This window comes from Scomber scombrus, chromosome 21 (assembly GCF_963691925.1).
Source record: "Scomber scombrus chromosome 21, fScoSco1.1, whole genome shotgun sequence".
Lineage (NCBI taxonomy): Eukaryota > Metazoa > Chordata > Actinopteri > Scombriformes > Scombridae > Scomber > Scomber scombrus.
Window position 1 is genome coordinate 9,692,099 of NC_084990.1, and position 17,737 is coordinate 9,709,835.

The following is a 17,737-nucleotide window of genomic DNA, read 5'->3' on the forward strand; positions in this document are numbered from 1 at the left end:
CAAACCTCTTTCCTTGCAGACTAATTTTTCTCTCAACTGCTTATCTCCTCTTCTACAGCCTCTCTCTTGTTGAAGAGTGCTCTCTCGTACAGCGTCACTCCTGCTCTTGCTTGACTTGTTCTTCACTCTGAAGGCTCAATCACTAGGTCCCCCCAGACTTGACTCTCCTGTGGTTTTGTTTTTTCCCCTCCTTCTGCTCATTTGCTTCCTATTTTCGGCAAGTTTCTATCATATTAAAAACTCTGACCTCGTTCTTTGTCTTCCTCATTCAAGTCGAGGTTCCTCATTTGTTAAACAGAAGTTTGATCAGTGAAGAAGAACATCCTCAACGGTTCTCCAAATGTTATGGTACTGCATTGAAAGACTCCTTCACTCTGTCCCTAAACATAAGCCGTCCATCACAACTGAACTCAGCAACAAAGGGTGCTTGCCTCTGCAATCTTAAGCCTCTCTCTGTCGCTTTTTCCTCCCATCCTCTCCTTCTCTCTGGCTGCCTTTCTCTAACCTGCCATGTGTATAATCCTGCCTTTCTCTGCCACTGCGCTTTATTCTGAGCTCTGCTCCTTGCCTCTCTCTCTGACACATAAAGACAGGTAAGTAGAAACAATGCACACACACACACACACACACACACACACATACATATATACACACACAGCGTCAGGTAACCAGAGCACCCCCCACGCCTTTGGGGTAGTTGCCTGAGTGCAGCTCTACTTACCTGCCTATGCTGAGGAGTTTAGTTACACACCTTCTCTGATTGCAAGCTCTCTGGGTCAGTCCTAATGGGAAATGTGTCTGAGAGGCTGAGTGAGTCAGACTTTACATCTGAATTTGGGAGACAAGTAAAAGGAAAGGAGATGCAACAATAACAAGCTAATCAACATATGGGTGTATGTGCGTGCGTGTTTGTGTGTGTGTGTGTGTGTGTGTGTGTTTGTGTGAGTAATCAACCTTGCCAATCAGCCTATTATAAGTCTTCTTTGCAGAGTAAACAGACGTGTCTGTTCCTGAATCCATCTAATCCTCAAACCAATCATCCCAACCTGGCTAATCTACCGGTACTACCCCTCCCCATTTCCTCTAACACACACACACACACACACATCCCCCTCTGCTTGTCAATGGCTATAAACATGCACAAAGACTCACTTACCCACAGCAACATGCATGTGATCACCCCACACACACATACATACACACTCAAACATTCACAAAGGTCAGAGGAGGGTCTCAGGGCTAGTAGTAAACACCACACACCCGAAGATTTACTCGTCCTGACCCAGACTTGAACTGCTGCACTTTACGCAAAATGTGATAAACATTGCGTGTCATATGCAAACGCACATACACAAACACAGATACTGAAGGACATGAGTGGGGTGATTGTTCACTGACTCAGGAACACAGAGACAGACATCCCACTTTTTCACAGATGATGACTTAAGCTCAGCTTCCCTTCTTATCTGAAACTTTGCTGTGATGATGCTTGTTAAAAGGACGTCCAGTAGTTTTATTCGAACCCTACAGAATTTATCATGGCAAAACTAAATAGAAATTAGACTGATAAAAACAAAATATTGGTTCTGAGCAGTTTGGTTACACTTGTCTTTTATCTGTAACAGCTCATAAATTATGTTTTTTTTTTACATGATGGCGGTTATATGATTCTGTCATATTTTTTTCCTGTGTGCGTGGGATATTATTGATGATCAAAAGTTCTAATTAAAATGATCACTAGGGAGTGTTTTAGACATTTGAATCAGATATCAATTGATATCTAAATGAGAATATGAATCACTCAAAACTCACAATGAAGACCAGCTTGCCATATTTGTAATAACCCTTCTACTACATACATGTCATTAAAAGAGGAGAGGTATCTCTATATCTAGATGTTCAAAAAGCAAAACAATACAACTTACCTCACAATGTACAACACAACACCAGGCTCTACTGAACCTACAGAGGGCGTCCCTGTTCTGCAGACAAAACATCCAGTACAGGACTATAAAGTCCGATGCGAACCCTGCAAACTCATCTTATTCCAAGTTTGACATTTTCCTGTTTTCTTTCAACATGGCAGTTGCCAGTCAAATTAGGATAGGGGGATAACTGAAGGGCAATAACAGGTTGCAATAACTTTACTGTACATTTTTGCATCTACTTTGCGAAATCAATCTGGAAAAAAAGCATTTTAAAAATGTGTCTGAAGAAGCCATCTGATCTCCTGGTAAGAGGAGATGCAGTGTGCATGTGTGTTTGTGTGAATGTGCAATTATTTCTGAGAACTCAATCCTCTTTATCTTAAGAAAAAATAGGAATGAATTGGAAATCAGATCCCATATTTGCATACTAAAAACCTTCCAATTCTGTCTCTTAAATACACACACACACACACACACACACACACACACACACACACACACACACACACACACACACACACACACACACACACACACACACACACACACACACACACACACACACACACACACATACACGCACATACACATGCTCAAGCACACATGAAAACACATAGCAGTGGATGGTGGAAGAAAAAAAAGGGAAGTAAGAGGGGGAGCAGACACACTGCTCACAAATCAAAAAGGTCATATACTGTTATTGTTATCAGTGCTATTATTTTCATTACTATCACTATTATCACTATTACTGTACTTCCTCCTCATATGTATCCTATCCCACGCATCATTAGCTCGCTCTCTGTGGCCCCCAGGGGCTGCGTCATCGTCTACTGATGTGCCGGCGCTCCTGCCTCCGTCGGCACGGTGACGCCTGTCGATAGCCAACCAGATGTTTTTTTTCCAACCCTTATTCTGGGACGTGAGGCTGTGCCAGGTTCACCGTGGCAACCGTGGGATGGTGCTTTAGAAGCCATTACAGCAGTCCTCTGATGACACTCAAATAGCTATCATTACACCTCCTCCAAGGAGACACAGAGAGAGGAGGAGGAGGAGGTGGGAGGGAGGTGAGAAAGGAAGGGAAGGGAAGGAAAAGAAAGAATGAGGCAGGGAAGAAAGAGGGATGGAGAAAGGGCAGTGGAGGAGCAGATGAAGCACACGAAAAAGCAGACAGAACTGAAGGAAGTGGATAAGAGGGCAAGGAGATAAAACAGGGAGGAAGGGGAAACAGCTGAAAGGTGAACGGTGGGAGAGATGGCAAATTACACAGGCAGACAAGGATGGGAAGTTAAAGATATAGAAGAAGGGATGAGAGGGAAGAGAGTGATTGAGAGAGAGAATGGGGAATTCAAAATGACCATTTTTGAGTTAACAGCCTCCAGCCTTTTTCTACCCTATTAAGTTCTATTCTGCCATTACTTGGGACTGCGGGGTGCTGCCTCATACCCCACGGTGTCCCCCTACTCTTCCAGACACCCCTCCCACACACACACACACACACACACACACATGCAAGCACACATTCACGATCTTCGTCATTTTCCTCCTCCATTCGTCCTATTCCCACCCCCACCCCCCTCCCTCCTCTCTCTCGTCTCCACTTCAATTCCAGAGGTTGTGAACTGGATGAAAGAGAGATCAGCTGGATCAGATCTTTGAGTCCAATGCTTGTCGTCATTGCAAAGAGCGCCAAAACAAGCAGTAAAGGGATTTTGCAGTTATATCATTTACTTCATGTCTTTTTCTGTTTAGTCCTCCTCTTTCTCCCTTTATCTAAAACCTTTTGACTTAGTTTCAGCAAAAATCAAGTTATATCAGGACCCAGATTTTACACGTATGCATTGCATAACAAGCTGTCATCCAATTAAACATGTCTAACTAAAGAAAAACTCTAACTTTGTTATATATTACATATTGAAAATGTACTTTTAGGGAAGTAAAAGTAAAAAGCAGTCTATAGAAAGTTGTTTTCACAGTTGTTTCTTAAAAAGATGTTTAACACCGCTCATAAAGAAACCTTCTTTGTTGTCTGAGATTTCATGCCATATTTTTAGATGTATTTAGAAAACACATGCATAATACTTGCTGACATTGTGTAAAAGCTTGGGCTTAATTATTATTAGAACCATCCTGATATTATCCACCTCTGACTGTTCTGTATCTGACCTCTGTGGACAAGACATGACATAAATGAAGAGAAGATCTCAATATGAGAATGACAAGTCACATCTATATCATTCTCTCTCTTTTGTAGCAGTTACATTTTTTTCTTCCTTTTTTCTTTTTCTTACATGAATGGGGGTGATAACGGGTGAAAATAAGTCTGAGGAAGCTGTCACCCGCAAGAGCTTCGGTGACAAACTGTAATTGCTATCTGACTGAAATGTCAGCTCAAGAGAAGAAAAGGAGAACGTCTTTCGATGCAAATGAACCAAAAACACTCACACACCTTTCAGCCTCTTTCCAATATGAAAGTTGCAGTAGTTTTTCTTCTGTGTGAAACCTATCCCCTCTCCCCACCCAAGTATCATCAATTTCAGCCTTGCATTTTCATCCTCGTCCATCTCTTCCTCCCATTTCTCATCTACACATCTAAATTCCCTTGCCCCTCCTTTTACCTATATCTTACCTTAACTTCTGTCCTCCTCAAACACACTTTTAAGATCAACAGTATTGAAGAATACATATTTATATATAAGAATATCAATTTTGTGTCTAATTCCATGGTTTAGTGCATTTAAAATGAAGCATTTGGGAGCTGTATTAAGAAAATTACGTTTTAATTGCAGTTTCCTTGCATGCTGAGATAGTGGCATCCTCACTTAAACACACACACACACACACACACACACACACACACACGCACACGCACACACACACACACACACACACACACACACACACACACACACACACACACACACACACACCTTGACCTGACTCTCAAATGTAATTCCCAAAGCCACCACTAAGAGGCGGTGTCAGCCTTCTACTTTGTCTCCTTTATGAGAAGCTTGCCTATATATTTTTTGGAGGTTAAAAAAGGCGAGCGAGAAGATTGATGCTTGGTTTGTCGATGCTGGTGCCTGTGTGACTGCATAGCGTAGGAGGGAAGGACTTTATAGTGCTATTTAAAATGGCTACTTTTAATGTCTCTTCCTTTTTTTGGGGGGGGGGGGGGGGGGGGGGGGGGGGGGGCGACTTTGCAGCAACTGAGAGGCGTCAACAACACGTGAAAGCCTTATCAACTGTAAAACATCAGTGCAATTAAAACGAGAGAAGCGGGGGAGGAGTATTTCCCCTGTTTCAATCATTTCCAGTCCCCGTACCTGAGTGTGTTTCTCTTTCATGTAATGCAGGCTGCATAGCATAACAGAAGCAGGTTTGACCCACAATTTTTAGAGCCTGAATGTGTAAATGTGGGTTATACCTCCCACCCTGCCTAAGCCCCCCCCCATGCATTTCTCATGTGCTTTTAATCCCATTGGTTTTCTTGCATGCTGATTTGATTATGACCAGGGCAACATACACGCTTAAAAAGCTGCAGGCTGCTCTATTCGCCCCACGGGCTCCAGTATAGTACAGTACATTACCCTCGCTTTTCTTTAAATGTGTCTGAAACGAAGCTTTGAAACTGTCCGGATTAACTGATGTATCGCCTTTCTAAAAACAAACCGCCTCTGAATCATTCATTAATTCACATTTGGTTATTACAGTGCTGGTTCGTGTTTTATGGGCAGAGCAGCTCTTTCACAACAGGCTAAACGTGATGAGTGAGGGGGACTCTGTGAAAAAACAGCGAGCCAATCCGCGTCAAGATTAACACCTTGTGCGGCCGTGATTGGCCCACAGCCCGGTGTTGTCGTTTGGAGCTCAGGACCCACGTGGGGCGCGGACACTCACTCGAGCTCTCATTGGGTGAGACCCAACACTTAAGAACCGCCCGCGGAGGGTCTCGCTGTATGATTGGCCGAGCCCCCACAATATGCGCCCCCCCTCCTCCGCCTTGTTTTTCCGTCCAGGAGGAAACGGCCAGCCGTGCCGCCGCCGTCGTCGCTTCACATCTTTCAGGGGGTGACATTCCGCACCGATCCTCTTAACGGTACGAAAATACGAAAAAACATAATTACTAGATATATTTAACTCAATGTCAACGTCTCTGTGCGAGGAGTTTCCCGTTATTTCGTTTTATCGCCAATTTCCCAGACGTTTGCTCTTATGCGCTGCTTCATTTTCTCTCCATGAAGCAGCCAGGTTCTTCTCGCTCTCTCACTACACAAAGCACACACACACACACACACACACACACACACACACACACACACACACACACACACACACACACACACACACACACACACACACACACACACACACACACGTTCATGTTCATATGTGCAGTTTTGTAGTGACACACCGTTAACCTTTAATGAATTAATTATATTAGTAAAGATTAACAGACAAGAGAGCTTAATCAAATCTGGTCTGAGAGTGTAGCCTCTTGCCCCATCTATCTATCTATCTATCTATCTATCTATCTATCTATCTATCTATCTATCTATCTATCTATCTAGTAAATATGCCGTAACAGTTTTAAGGGAACAGAAGTGCACAATCTCAGCTTTTCTAACATAGGGATACAATTTGTTTTTAGTTATGCAGTATTATATGTGACTGAGATGAACCAGGTTATAAAAGCTAATCTCAGCTCGCCCCAGTCTGTAAACTGCAAGAAAGGAGCTGTGAAAACATGGATGCAGAAATGGGATTCTGATACTTACTTTAGTGGTTCTTTACGCAACATATTATTTTTTATTATTACACATATAGCCTATATATGGCTTTATCTTTCAAACCTGTCTGTAGGAAAATATTTTGCACAAGCCTTCATTAGATTTTATTATAGGTTAACGGCCATTCTTATGAAGAGACCATGATTTAATGGAGGAATTTTTATGTAGGCTACAAACTTTATTTTATTTTCAGCAAAATAATTTTGTCCATTACCAGCCAGTTAGCATAGCCGGTGACTACAGTAACTGCAGCTGCTGTCAATGACTCAACTAGTGATATTTAATGGGGTTGTCTGGCTAAACAAGAACATTTAACACCCCCCCCCCCCCCCCCCCAACACACACACATAGACTAAATACAGGTCTGTCTCACAGTTGAATATTCAACTAGGTGCAATTAAGGCAAATTTCTTTGCAAAAAATGTAACATGAGTGTATAAAAAGTGAGGCGCCCATGTCACAAATGAAGCTCATTAATTACAGAATGGTGATTTCTCAGTGCAAAAAACATGCTCGCTCCTAAGAGTTTAAAAGCTTTGACATTGGTGCTCTCTGAGCTGTGCTGGAAATTGCAACAACTTGAATGCTAACAAAATAATTGTTCTTATACCTTGTTTTAGATGATGAGACGTTCAGATTTTAGTTTGTGAAGTGCAGTCACTCAACTTTGATGTTTCATGTTTCAGAAAAAAATCTACCATGCTTCACTAACACAGGCCAATTCATGCTCTCTGTGTTCGGTGTCCACAGACAGCTGTGGACTTTTACGCAGACCGTGGGCGTGCATGTGGTTCCATACATACATTTTAGGGGTCCGCAGACACAGGCATGTTTCACATATGCACACCAGTAAACAGGGTTGCAGCGTGATAACTTTTCCGAGTTGTAAAATCCCATCTGTGAATATTACAAACCGCTGTGCAGTGTTTTTCTGATCAGCCTTTAAACACAATAATCTGTACACCAACTGGACATGCTGGATCGTATTTCATTGTCTCACCGGTGCTTAAACAACACGCTCACACCAGCACAGACCTGTGTATTGTTTTACGCAGGACTGTTTTCAGTCTGAATGCAGCTGAGGAGTTCTTGTATGTTACTGACCAGGAAAAAAAAGTGGAAAACAGAAAAGCAACAGCTTAATGAGAAGATCAATACAATACATACATACAGTAGACGGACAGGCATTCCTGTTTGCTTGTCTAGTACAAGTGCAGTTGGCAAGCGTGCATTGTGTACATTCTGCATGGAGACATCCACAGATGGGTCATGGACGTATTATAAGAGCTGGATATCGAACAAAAATGGCGCCCATCCAGTCCTGTAAAAAAATGTTTTAAAACCAACGTTTACTTCCACATTCAGCAGGCAGCATTCATTTAACCAAAAAAGTCCAGTCTCCACTCTGCTTTCAGGTCTATACTGGTGTTTGCCATAGTCTCCACAGACTCCACCAACAAGAATAGCGACAGTATCAGTTGTTTCAACAAGTGCCTCGAAAAGAAATATGTTTACTTTCAAGTGAGTTCCCTCTGGACGCTTTGTAATCATGACGGGAGCAATGGAGGAAATCAAGAGACATTATTATAGAGCAACAAACTGCACAGGGAGGAGGATGTGGTGGATTGAACATGTCAACAAAACAAACAAAAAGGTCCCCAAACCTACACAAAGTTGACATTTTAACCCAAACCACGATGTTTCTTTAACCTTAATAAAGTACTTATTTTAGCTCAAACTTTGATCGTTCCCCAAACCTAACCAAATATAACCATAGCATTGTCCCATCATGAAACATTTATTTTTCCACAGTGAGTCCTAACAGTTTCGGAAGGCACAGGCAAATGGGAAAAATATCTGACTCTATAGTTTTCTAAATGGGTTTTTTTCTAAAATGTTGTTGTCTTCTCTTACAGTGACAGTAGCCAGCAAAACCCCAAAAAACGTGTCTAAAAAACTCCCCTTTTTTACTTGTAACACTAAAAGTAAAGTAATTAAGAGAAATGTCCTTACCTCATCCTAAATCAACATCAGAGCACTTCTGTTCTTATGAATAAAGCTATACACAAGTTGAAACATCTGCTGTGTCTGTGTTTGACCCTGCACCCAGAGTTCCTGTACTTTTGGTTGAAACACAGGTAGAGGTACTGAGTTCATCACAAGGTTCTTAGTCCCCTGGGGGAAAGTTCCTTAGGTTGAAACACAGCTCAAGAAAGGTAGTTACATCACTGAAAATTGCTGGTTTGTGCAGCGACAATCAGAATTATTTTAGTCATGTTAAACCTGTCTCACTACATCCTGAACCTGTACGTCCATATTTGCTTTTCATCAAAGAAGGCATGCTTCTCTTGAGATTGTGTCTTCCATACAGCTGGCAATAGTGCATGAACCTCACAGACCAGCTGCAGTGACTCTTTTTGGGATTTCTGCCTACCGAACATCCCCAGCCCGTTCCTCCTCCTCTTGAATCGTTGAATAATGCTGCTAAATTCAGCCCAGACTGAATCTCCTGTCCATTCAGTCCACCTCAGAATTGAGATCAGTCAGCTTTTTCTCGCCTCATCCTATGCCGGAGCCGTGCTGCGGATTTAGCTCGCTTCTGATCCAGCAGCAGCAGGCACGGCGGCCCTCGCTGTGTGACGGCTGCAGGAGGGGAGCTGGGCCAGCAGGGAAGGGGGATACCCCCCGTATGCGCTCGGCAATTGTTGTTGTGGCGATGGTGGCCGTAGCGGTGGTTACCAGGGAGATGGTGGTTGCTTGTCTGACCCGTCCCCCTTGTGCTGTCACCAGCGTTATTGATGCACGCCGCTGCTTGGCATTGTGGGAGTGCAGGAGGGAGGGCGGAGAGGACAACGGTTAATGAGTTCAGGAGGAACAGGGACTCTCCCTGCTCCCTGCTCTCCTTTCTCTGTTACTCTCGCTCACTCCCTCCCCCTCTCTCTCACTCTCTCACTCTCTCTCGTTCATTTCTCATGGGTGTCTGTCTTGTGCGAGTGTGCATTAAGAATCTGGGTCTCTTATGATCCATCATGGCAAAATGCACTTTCCCTCTCCTTTACACACACACATGCTCACACACCTAAACGGCATACAGACGGTGCACTCACAAAAACATGTTCTCCCACACCTTTTACCCGAACAGTGTAACTGACTCATTCGCAACCACTCCTTTCTCTCTCACTTATACACACACACACACGCGCGCACACACAGATGCTGCCCTGCTGTTACGCCTGAAGCAAGGAGAGCTAGCAAGATTAATAATGACCCCTGACTCCCCATAGACAGACCCAAATATACACAGTTTGGAGAGAGAGAGGGAAAGAGCCACAGTTAAAGAGAACGAAGGGAGGAACAAGGTGAGGCCAAATGGTGACTAAAAATACACAATTTAGAAACAAAGAGTGAGAGAAAATGTATACAGTTTAGAAAGTGATTGAGATAAGGAAAACAGAAGAAGAAGAAAAAATGGGAGGCCAAACGTGCAAAATTGGATGAGGGGAGTACTGATGAGAAATAAAAGAGTACGTCCACATTAAGCAGGCTAAATTTAAAAACACATCCTTTTTCGAAACTGGCATTTTTGACAAAAAAAAGAGCTCCAGAGTGAAAACACTAGCCGCGTGGATAAGGAGAACTTGGCTTTTGAAAAAATAATGATGTAAGCCTTGTTGGAGCCTGTGTGCAGCTACAAGAGGGGACCACAAATTCCTAGAAGTCATCGATAGCATGGGAGTAGGGTGTCAATATCAAATTTGCAGCTAGGTAGCATATGCCTTAAAGCTTGGTGAAACTAAAATTGGGACAGAAAAAGAATATTCACTGGCATTTTTAATAATTATGAGGGATTTTGGATCCCCTTGTGCGTTTTAAGAGTACTCCATTGATTTAGTATAACACCTCCATAAATTTGGTGCGCTTGCGAGAGACAGATTACAGTAAATTACTGACTACTGCAAGTCACTCATATGCTCAAAAAATGATTCATCCTACAATTCCTATATTGCAACTTGATCGTCCCATTTTGGTAAACATCTTTCAAACTCCATGCCCTCAGTATAACCCTGATAACATCACTGGGGTTAGTTTCTTCAAAACTTTAGACAGCTCCACAGCCACTGAAGGACATAACCAGTAAACTCTTTCATGTGTAAAATCAGTGGCGTGTCCCCTTTAAGAGGAAGAGATTTAGCCATCTTTCTATTCTTCAAGCGTGTCGCTGTGAGATCTGAAACCTGAAAAACGCTCATGCGGGCAGATGTCGTTTTCACTTGTAAACAGCATTTTCAGAACGAGCTGCTCGGTGTGAACGTTGTCTGAAGAGAGCGCCTGTGAAAACGCAACTAAAATACTGACAGTGTGTTGCTACGGCGTGCTTTCGCTACAGCACTTCGCACATCTTTTTCGTCTGCTCTGGGTCGCACACATGGGGGACTGCACATTAGTCCGAAGGCCCATTATTCTGAAACCCCAATAGTTTGAAAAATGTCCCATTAGACTGAAAGCCCATTAGTCTGACGGCCTGTTATCCCAAAAATAACCGCCCATTGCTCCGAAGGCTCCGAAGGGGTGACGGAAGCACTGCTATTATTTATGGTTAGGCGCTCTGATTAGGCTACCTCTGTTGTCTTTTGGATTAGGGTTAGGGTTAGTGTGCGCTAAATGCTCTAAAAAGCAAGCATTTGTAAATGGTATCCTCACATTTGCATGTCAAAATACATGAAGATATTAAGGGCAGAATCTCCAGGGAGAGTGTGTGTTCTCAGAGCAAAAGACAGTGGGCTTTCGTTTTTGGGATAATAGGGCGTCAGACTAATGGGCTTCTCGTTCCAATGGGGAGTTTTTCGAACTGTAAGGGTTTCGAGATAATGGACTGTAGGACCAATGGCATGGCACCCATACATGCACACGTGTACATGGGTGTGTATGCATATATGGACTCACAAGAACACCAACAGTTAACAGCAAATATGCCGACAAAAGCACAAACAGGGTAACACACACACACACACACACACGTACAGAAGCACCGGCATGGATTAATGTGTTTGGCTCAACTATTTCATTTATTATTGTTGGAGGCCTTTTGTGATGAGGGCATTTTTCAGGTTTCTAACCATTATTCCCTCTAGGCCCCAGGCTCCTCAAAGGAAAGTGTGAGTGTGTGTGTTTGTGTCATTGAGAGACTTACTCAGCCTTATGGTTATGGTTATGGTCCAACCAAGTAGTCAGGTTTTTTCCCCCCTCCCCAATTCTTCAGGGGATTCACGTCGCCATTTCTGACTGTACTTAATGCTCCCTCCCCATTTGTCAACACAAGCCTAAGCAGCTCCAAGCCTGTTTTTTTTTTTTGCAGTGAAAGGGTTTTTGTTTTTTTGGTACCTCTATCATACCTTGAAATATTGCTGACTCTGCAGTATCCATCATCATATCAGAAGTATGCAGGAGCAGAAAAAGAGAAACAAGTGAACACTACCTCATCACTTGTCTCTGTCCTGATGTTCTTCTCCCCCCCCAGTGTATTAAAATGTGTTTACACAGGACTCGGATCAACTACAGCACAAATTACATGCACATAGAGATATAAACTCAAACCAGACGGTGTTGCTCCTGCTCTGAATAATGGTTGGTGTTTGGTTTCATGGGTTTGACTCTCCCATCGCCTCAAGAATAAATTAATTCATCGGTTTATTCTTGGTGTTGTTTATTTGCTCAGGAACTTTTTTTTCCCTCCAGCCAGTGGTTTAATGTGTGACACCGACACAATAATTAATTGAAATTTGCTTGTGTATAGACTGTGTGATAGGGTGTGTGTTCACCTCTAAAACATCATGCCATGCCACGCAATGTCTCTTTAAAGCTATAAACCTTTTTGTATGTGTCAATAAAATGTCTGATTACGAGTCGACAGCTAAAGTCTCATTTAGGGGTGGTTAGGTTTGCACGAAAAAGAAAGAAAGAAAGAAAATGCACAAATAAAAACATTGCTCCTGCTCACCAATTCTACCCTTTCATTAATGAGACTCTTGTTAAAGTATCATAAAGTTGTCTCATGCCACCTGACGGAAATTTTATTTTAAGGTAAGGAGTAAAAGTAAGAGGTAAAAGTTTGATGGAAATATTTAAATGTAGTATCACAGATATATGAACCCCTACAGTGAGGGGATCCAATTCCTCTGTTAGGCTGTGGGGGGCATTTTGCTGGCATGGTTTGGGTTCAGCATCACCGTAGAAGGAAGAGTCACTGCAAGTCAATACAAATACCTTTATCCTTTTGATGAAACATTTCCTGATGGGAGTGGTCTCTTCTAAGATGACAATCCATAGGACACGGTCACATGACAATAGCTATCTCCATCAGCAGATAAATACCACGAGATGTCAATCAAAGCTCCAGAAAAAGCTAGTTCGTGGACCATGAGTTGAGATTATTTTGTTTAAATGCTATTTCCAAAATTATGATCAGATGTTGGACTAATTAGTTCTACTAATAGAAAATTGTGGTAAATTTCCTCTAATGGGGGAGTGTAAATATATAAAGTATATACAATATTTATACACAGTATGTGAAACACATTCTGATGCCAGATGGAAACTGCAATATATCAAATCTAGACACACAATCTTTCTTTCTCACATTCGGATACAGAATTCTCTATCTGAGCAAAACTGCTTTTCACTGTTTCTGCTATATACTATAGGTTACTACTGTATGTAACTGCTGATTTAATGCACACATACAATAAACATTTATGAATCATTAAATTTTGTTCAAAGTTAATTAAAGAGTGTCAAGTGACATGTTTGTGTGAATATTAGACAAAAGTGTTCTTGAGTACAATAAAAACTGCAAATCACAGCTGTTGTATTGCTGCTGGTGCGTTTCTACATAGGTTTTCATGTCTTCTGCTTTCATCGAAGGGTCAGATGATCTGCAAAGGGTTGAGAAAATAAAAAATAAGTCAACATAAATTTAAGAATAAGACATTTTCTAAGAAGTTTACATTTTGATAAGACAAGCATCCTTTTTAATGGTAGAATGAGCCCAGACTAAAGGTGCATAAGTCACAAAAGCCACACAATTCTTTCATGCATTAGTTTAATGGATAAGAGGGCCAATAGTTGGAAGTGGTTGGAAGTTGACACTCTGCTAAAAGATACACAAAGATTTACTGTTCCATGAAAGCAGATAAACATCATAGAAATAGTGTCAGAAATGACTGAAGAATTTAATCAACCTCTCAACTCCTCCGTGACTCTGTCAACCAACACTGAGTGAGCGTCACAAAGCTGGTATTCAATGTAGCCATTCAAAAATCGCCTATAACCAAGGCCAGCACACAAAGATGCAGTTGGTCTAAGGAGCACAAAACCTGGAACCCCAAGCAAAGGACAGAAGTAACATGATCTAATGAGCTGTCTTCATGCTTCTCTTATAGGTGAAATGAGGAGCTGCTGGGTGTGATGGGTCGTTTTTGTTGCTTTTTAAGAGCTGAACAATATCAGGCCATTCCAAGATGGCGATGCACACCACTAGATGAATGGAAGAGAGGTTTCATCAACTCCAGAATAAAGTCACCCACCATCTAAACAACACTGACCCTTTGTAGAAGGTAGTGAAGAAACTAACCCTCATCATCTCTTAAAGAACTGGAGGCTTTTTTGAACTTACAAAAAAAGTTCCCAAAATAAAACTGCATACTGCGTAGCCTTGTGTAGCAAAGTTTGAAGGATGAGTGATGGTGTGGTCAAGGAAAATGACACAAAGAGCGGAATAAATGAATATCCTATATTCAGTAAAGAGTGGAAGCGCCCTGCCTACGTCCCATTTTGGCCAATGCAAATCCTGAATACCATTTTGTGGTATTTGAGACCGAAAAATAAAAGAAAACATGTTCTCGTCTCTAATTACATCTTTCAATCAGAAGCATTGCTCTCTGCTTTGGTGCTAAAAGTGTAATTATTTTTTTAGTTTATCTTATTATCTATCTAAATTGAGTTCCAGGTCTTTCACTCCATTTAACACACTTTTACATTTCCTTAGATAACTTTGATTCAATCAAAATGTAGGAAAATAATATCAAATTAATCAATTTCAGTATAAGTCCTAAGGGTTAAAAACACTGCACATCTGCTAAAAGATATTAAAGTGTATCCTGTGTATAAAAAAAAAAAGTACATGATGTTTCTTTAACAGGAAGATGAAATGGTGTTTTTTTTTCTAAAATAGAAAGACAGGAAATGTTGGTATGTTAGTGACAGCATCATGTATTTTTGTTTTGCACGTCCACAGCAAAACCCTTCAGCATGTTTCCTACGTACAAGTCTGATTCACTCATATCAGTTTTTTATATTTATTTATTGGAAGCCTGTAAATGAAACACATTGGTCCTAATCAATATGATCGGTGTGGTAAAATATGTGACTTATGATTTCAGTCTAACAGTGTGCAAAGTTTAGTGAGTAATGGTAACTGAGGCGGGGGATGGACAGGGGATATATATTCCACATCTGCATCATCAAACAACAGTAACAAACCTGCTATGATGTCTCCATGATCATGGACTAGAGTGCACTACCATCTAAGATAAGATGTAAGTGTGATATTTTAAGTGTGATTTATTATTAATTGTGATGTTTGTAATCTTTAAAATAAGTTAACATAAACAACAAATCTAAATTGAGCTCTGTATCTGTTTTGTAGCTTGAAAAGTTTGAAAAGTCATACACAGCCAGTCTTGAACAGCCTATGTTTAATCTTAAGCAATGTATTGTCTTTGTAAATTAGTTTGATTATTATTTACTATTAATTTTTTTTAATTTCTAGATTCCAATTTATAATTATTTAACCCAAGATGCGAAAATTCTAAAACATAAAGCTGTTTTTATGGTTGATTCTGTTGAAGCCCGTTTGAAGCACCAATGGAGGCAGAAGCAGCTGCAAGTGTATTGTTGGCTTTCTTCCTGTTGCGGTTTCCTGTGGCAGGTACAGGTCACACCATCCCTGTCATTTCTAGAAATGAACTCATGGTCACACGTTTCTCAATAAAGCAACATAGTAACCAACCTAATATTTTATTTTATTTTTCAGTGCACCCATCATCATTCGGATGTGTGACCTACAAGCACATTAAAATATGCGCCATAAAGGGTTCATCCGTGGAATTTCCCTGCTCCTATCCCAGAAATGTTGAGGTTACCCATATATCAGGATGGTCCAGAAAATCCACAAAATTGCATCCTGTCTCAAAAAAACACCCCCCGAAAAAGATGCCAGCTCATTCGTTTAAAAAGAAAAGTAGAAGCAATGACTGCACCCTGAAACTCACAGACCTAAAACAGAGCGACGCATCCTTTTACTTTTTTAAATACTCTTTTAGAAATGTTGCAGGGGTCAACATGACGTGTGAAGGTGCCCCTGGTGTGAGACTCCTTGTTTTTGCATCTGCTTTGAGCATCCAGCTGGAGGAGATTGTTAGGGGACAGAAAGTGCCACTGGCAAATCAGACAGTGATAGAAGGTCAGAAGATGATGCTGACCTGTGTCCCCACCTGTGCTGGAAGTCTGAACTCCAACCCAGGCTACATCTGCTTCAAGAACGGACTGCAATTAAATGGCAGTAGAACAAACTCGTCCTTCCTGTCGTTTGATCCAATCGGTAATAAGAATACGGGTAGTTATGTCTGTGCCGTGATTGGCTACAAAGACTTTACCTCGTCTGCTGTCAATCTCAGAGTCATGAGAAGTCCCAGAAACACTGTGGAGTTGCCTGAAAACACTGACGGTGGATCAAAAAAGGACGGCAAAGAAAATCTGAAACATAGCTGTGATGCTAACAACCCCACAGACCAAAACCTCAAGAACTGCCAGATGCCCAGAGACAAAACCGTGTTTAAATTCTCTATAATTCTTGTAGTCAGTGTTTGCGTTGGGTGGGCTATTGCAATAATGGTGGCTATACTATCCTTCAAATTAAAGAGAAAGAAGAAGAGGAGAAGGTGTGTCAGTTCAGTCCCAGAACCTCCTGTCCACAACAGTGACTCCTATATGGCTCTGGATATCACGTCCATGACAGCTGAATATGACACACTGGACATAGTGAAACGCTGCACGGTTTCTGATGAAGGCGACACTATTTATGAGAACTTACCAACCACCGGCCTGTAAACTACTGAGATGAGAGAGAGAGAGCTGTTTTAAAGAATAGCTCCCCATCAAGTAAAAAACTGTTTCAACTTTTCATACATGCTGTTAACTTTTTCACACCTTTAGCCAAGTTTTTTTTCAATGTAAAAAATGTTAAATCTATGATCATCTATATATATTTTTTGCTTTGTACAGTTTGTTATTATGCTGTTATATGTTTTAATACTGACGTACTGAAGCCACTGCAGAGGAAAATTAGCTATAAGCCAACTTTGGTCCAGTTCATTTACCACTGTACATGTTTCTTGCTCATTTTTTATGACATTTTATGAGTTTATGTGTTGGAAGACAAGAGAAAGAAAATGCCTGAAAAGTGTCCTGTACTTTGTCAGTATTTCATCACTGTGTTGTATGTTATTTTAAATAAATTTAAGAGAGTGAAAGCCTGTTCTCAAGATGTACACACACGCACACAAACCTTTGAACAAGATTAGGATCTGCCAACATGAGAAGGGTGTGTCTAACTGCTGAAACACACACTTTTGTTTTACCAACATGTCATCACCCTCTTTCCCTCTGTTTGTGTGTGTGTGCGTGTGCGTATGTGTGTTTTTTCAGTACCTGCATGCGCCATCCGCTCTGTGTGCGTGCTCAGTAGCTCCAGCTAATGACATAAGTAAGCAGACATGTTCAACAATGTATTGGTGCATGTAAACATTGTACGCTACAGCACTGCACCTCCCTCCTCTCTCCCTCTCTTCCTCCATGCTTTTATCTCCCCTCTTATCTCCTGGCCTCTAAATCTGCTCATCCGTCGCTCCCTGCCTCTTCTGTCTCTACTCGCCTCTATCTGTTTATCTGTCTCTCTTCCCC

The 17,737-nt window shown here is 41.5% G+C and overlaps 1 protein-coding gene across 1 annotated transcript; it reads left to right on the top strand.

Moving 5' to 3' along the window:
• The first annotated feature begins 5,953 nt into the window (after window positions 1-5,953).
• LOC134003641 (uncharacterized) lies at window positions 5,954-17,260 on the top strand. The gene is made up of 5 exons (XM_062442897.1): window positions 5,954-6,027; window positions 14,158-14,331; window positions 15,157-15,312; window positions 15,625-15,704; window positions 15,810-17,260. Exons 4-5 carry the CDS (start codon window positions 15,641-15,643, stop codon window positions 16,883-16,885), a joined length of 1,140 nt encoding a protein of 379 aa, XP_062298881.1. The 5' UTR covers window positions 5,954-6,027; window positions 14,158-14,331; window positions 15,157-15,312; window positions 15,625-15,640; the 3' UTR covers window positions 16,886-17,260.
• Window positions 17,261-17,737: the final 477 nt, after the last annotated feature.

Bases quoted from the DNA above. Each gene is read 5' to 3' on its own strand.
- LOC134003641 (XM_062442897.1), top strand. From the start codon at position 15,641: ATGGAGGCAGAAGCAGCTGCAAGTGTATTGTTGGCTTTCTTCCTGTTG. The intron at 15,705-15,809 runs GTACAGGTCACA...TTTATTTTTCAG, and splicing joins GTTGCGGTTTCCTGTGGCAG to TGCACCCATCATCATTCGGA.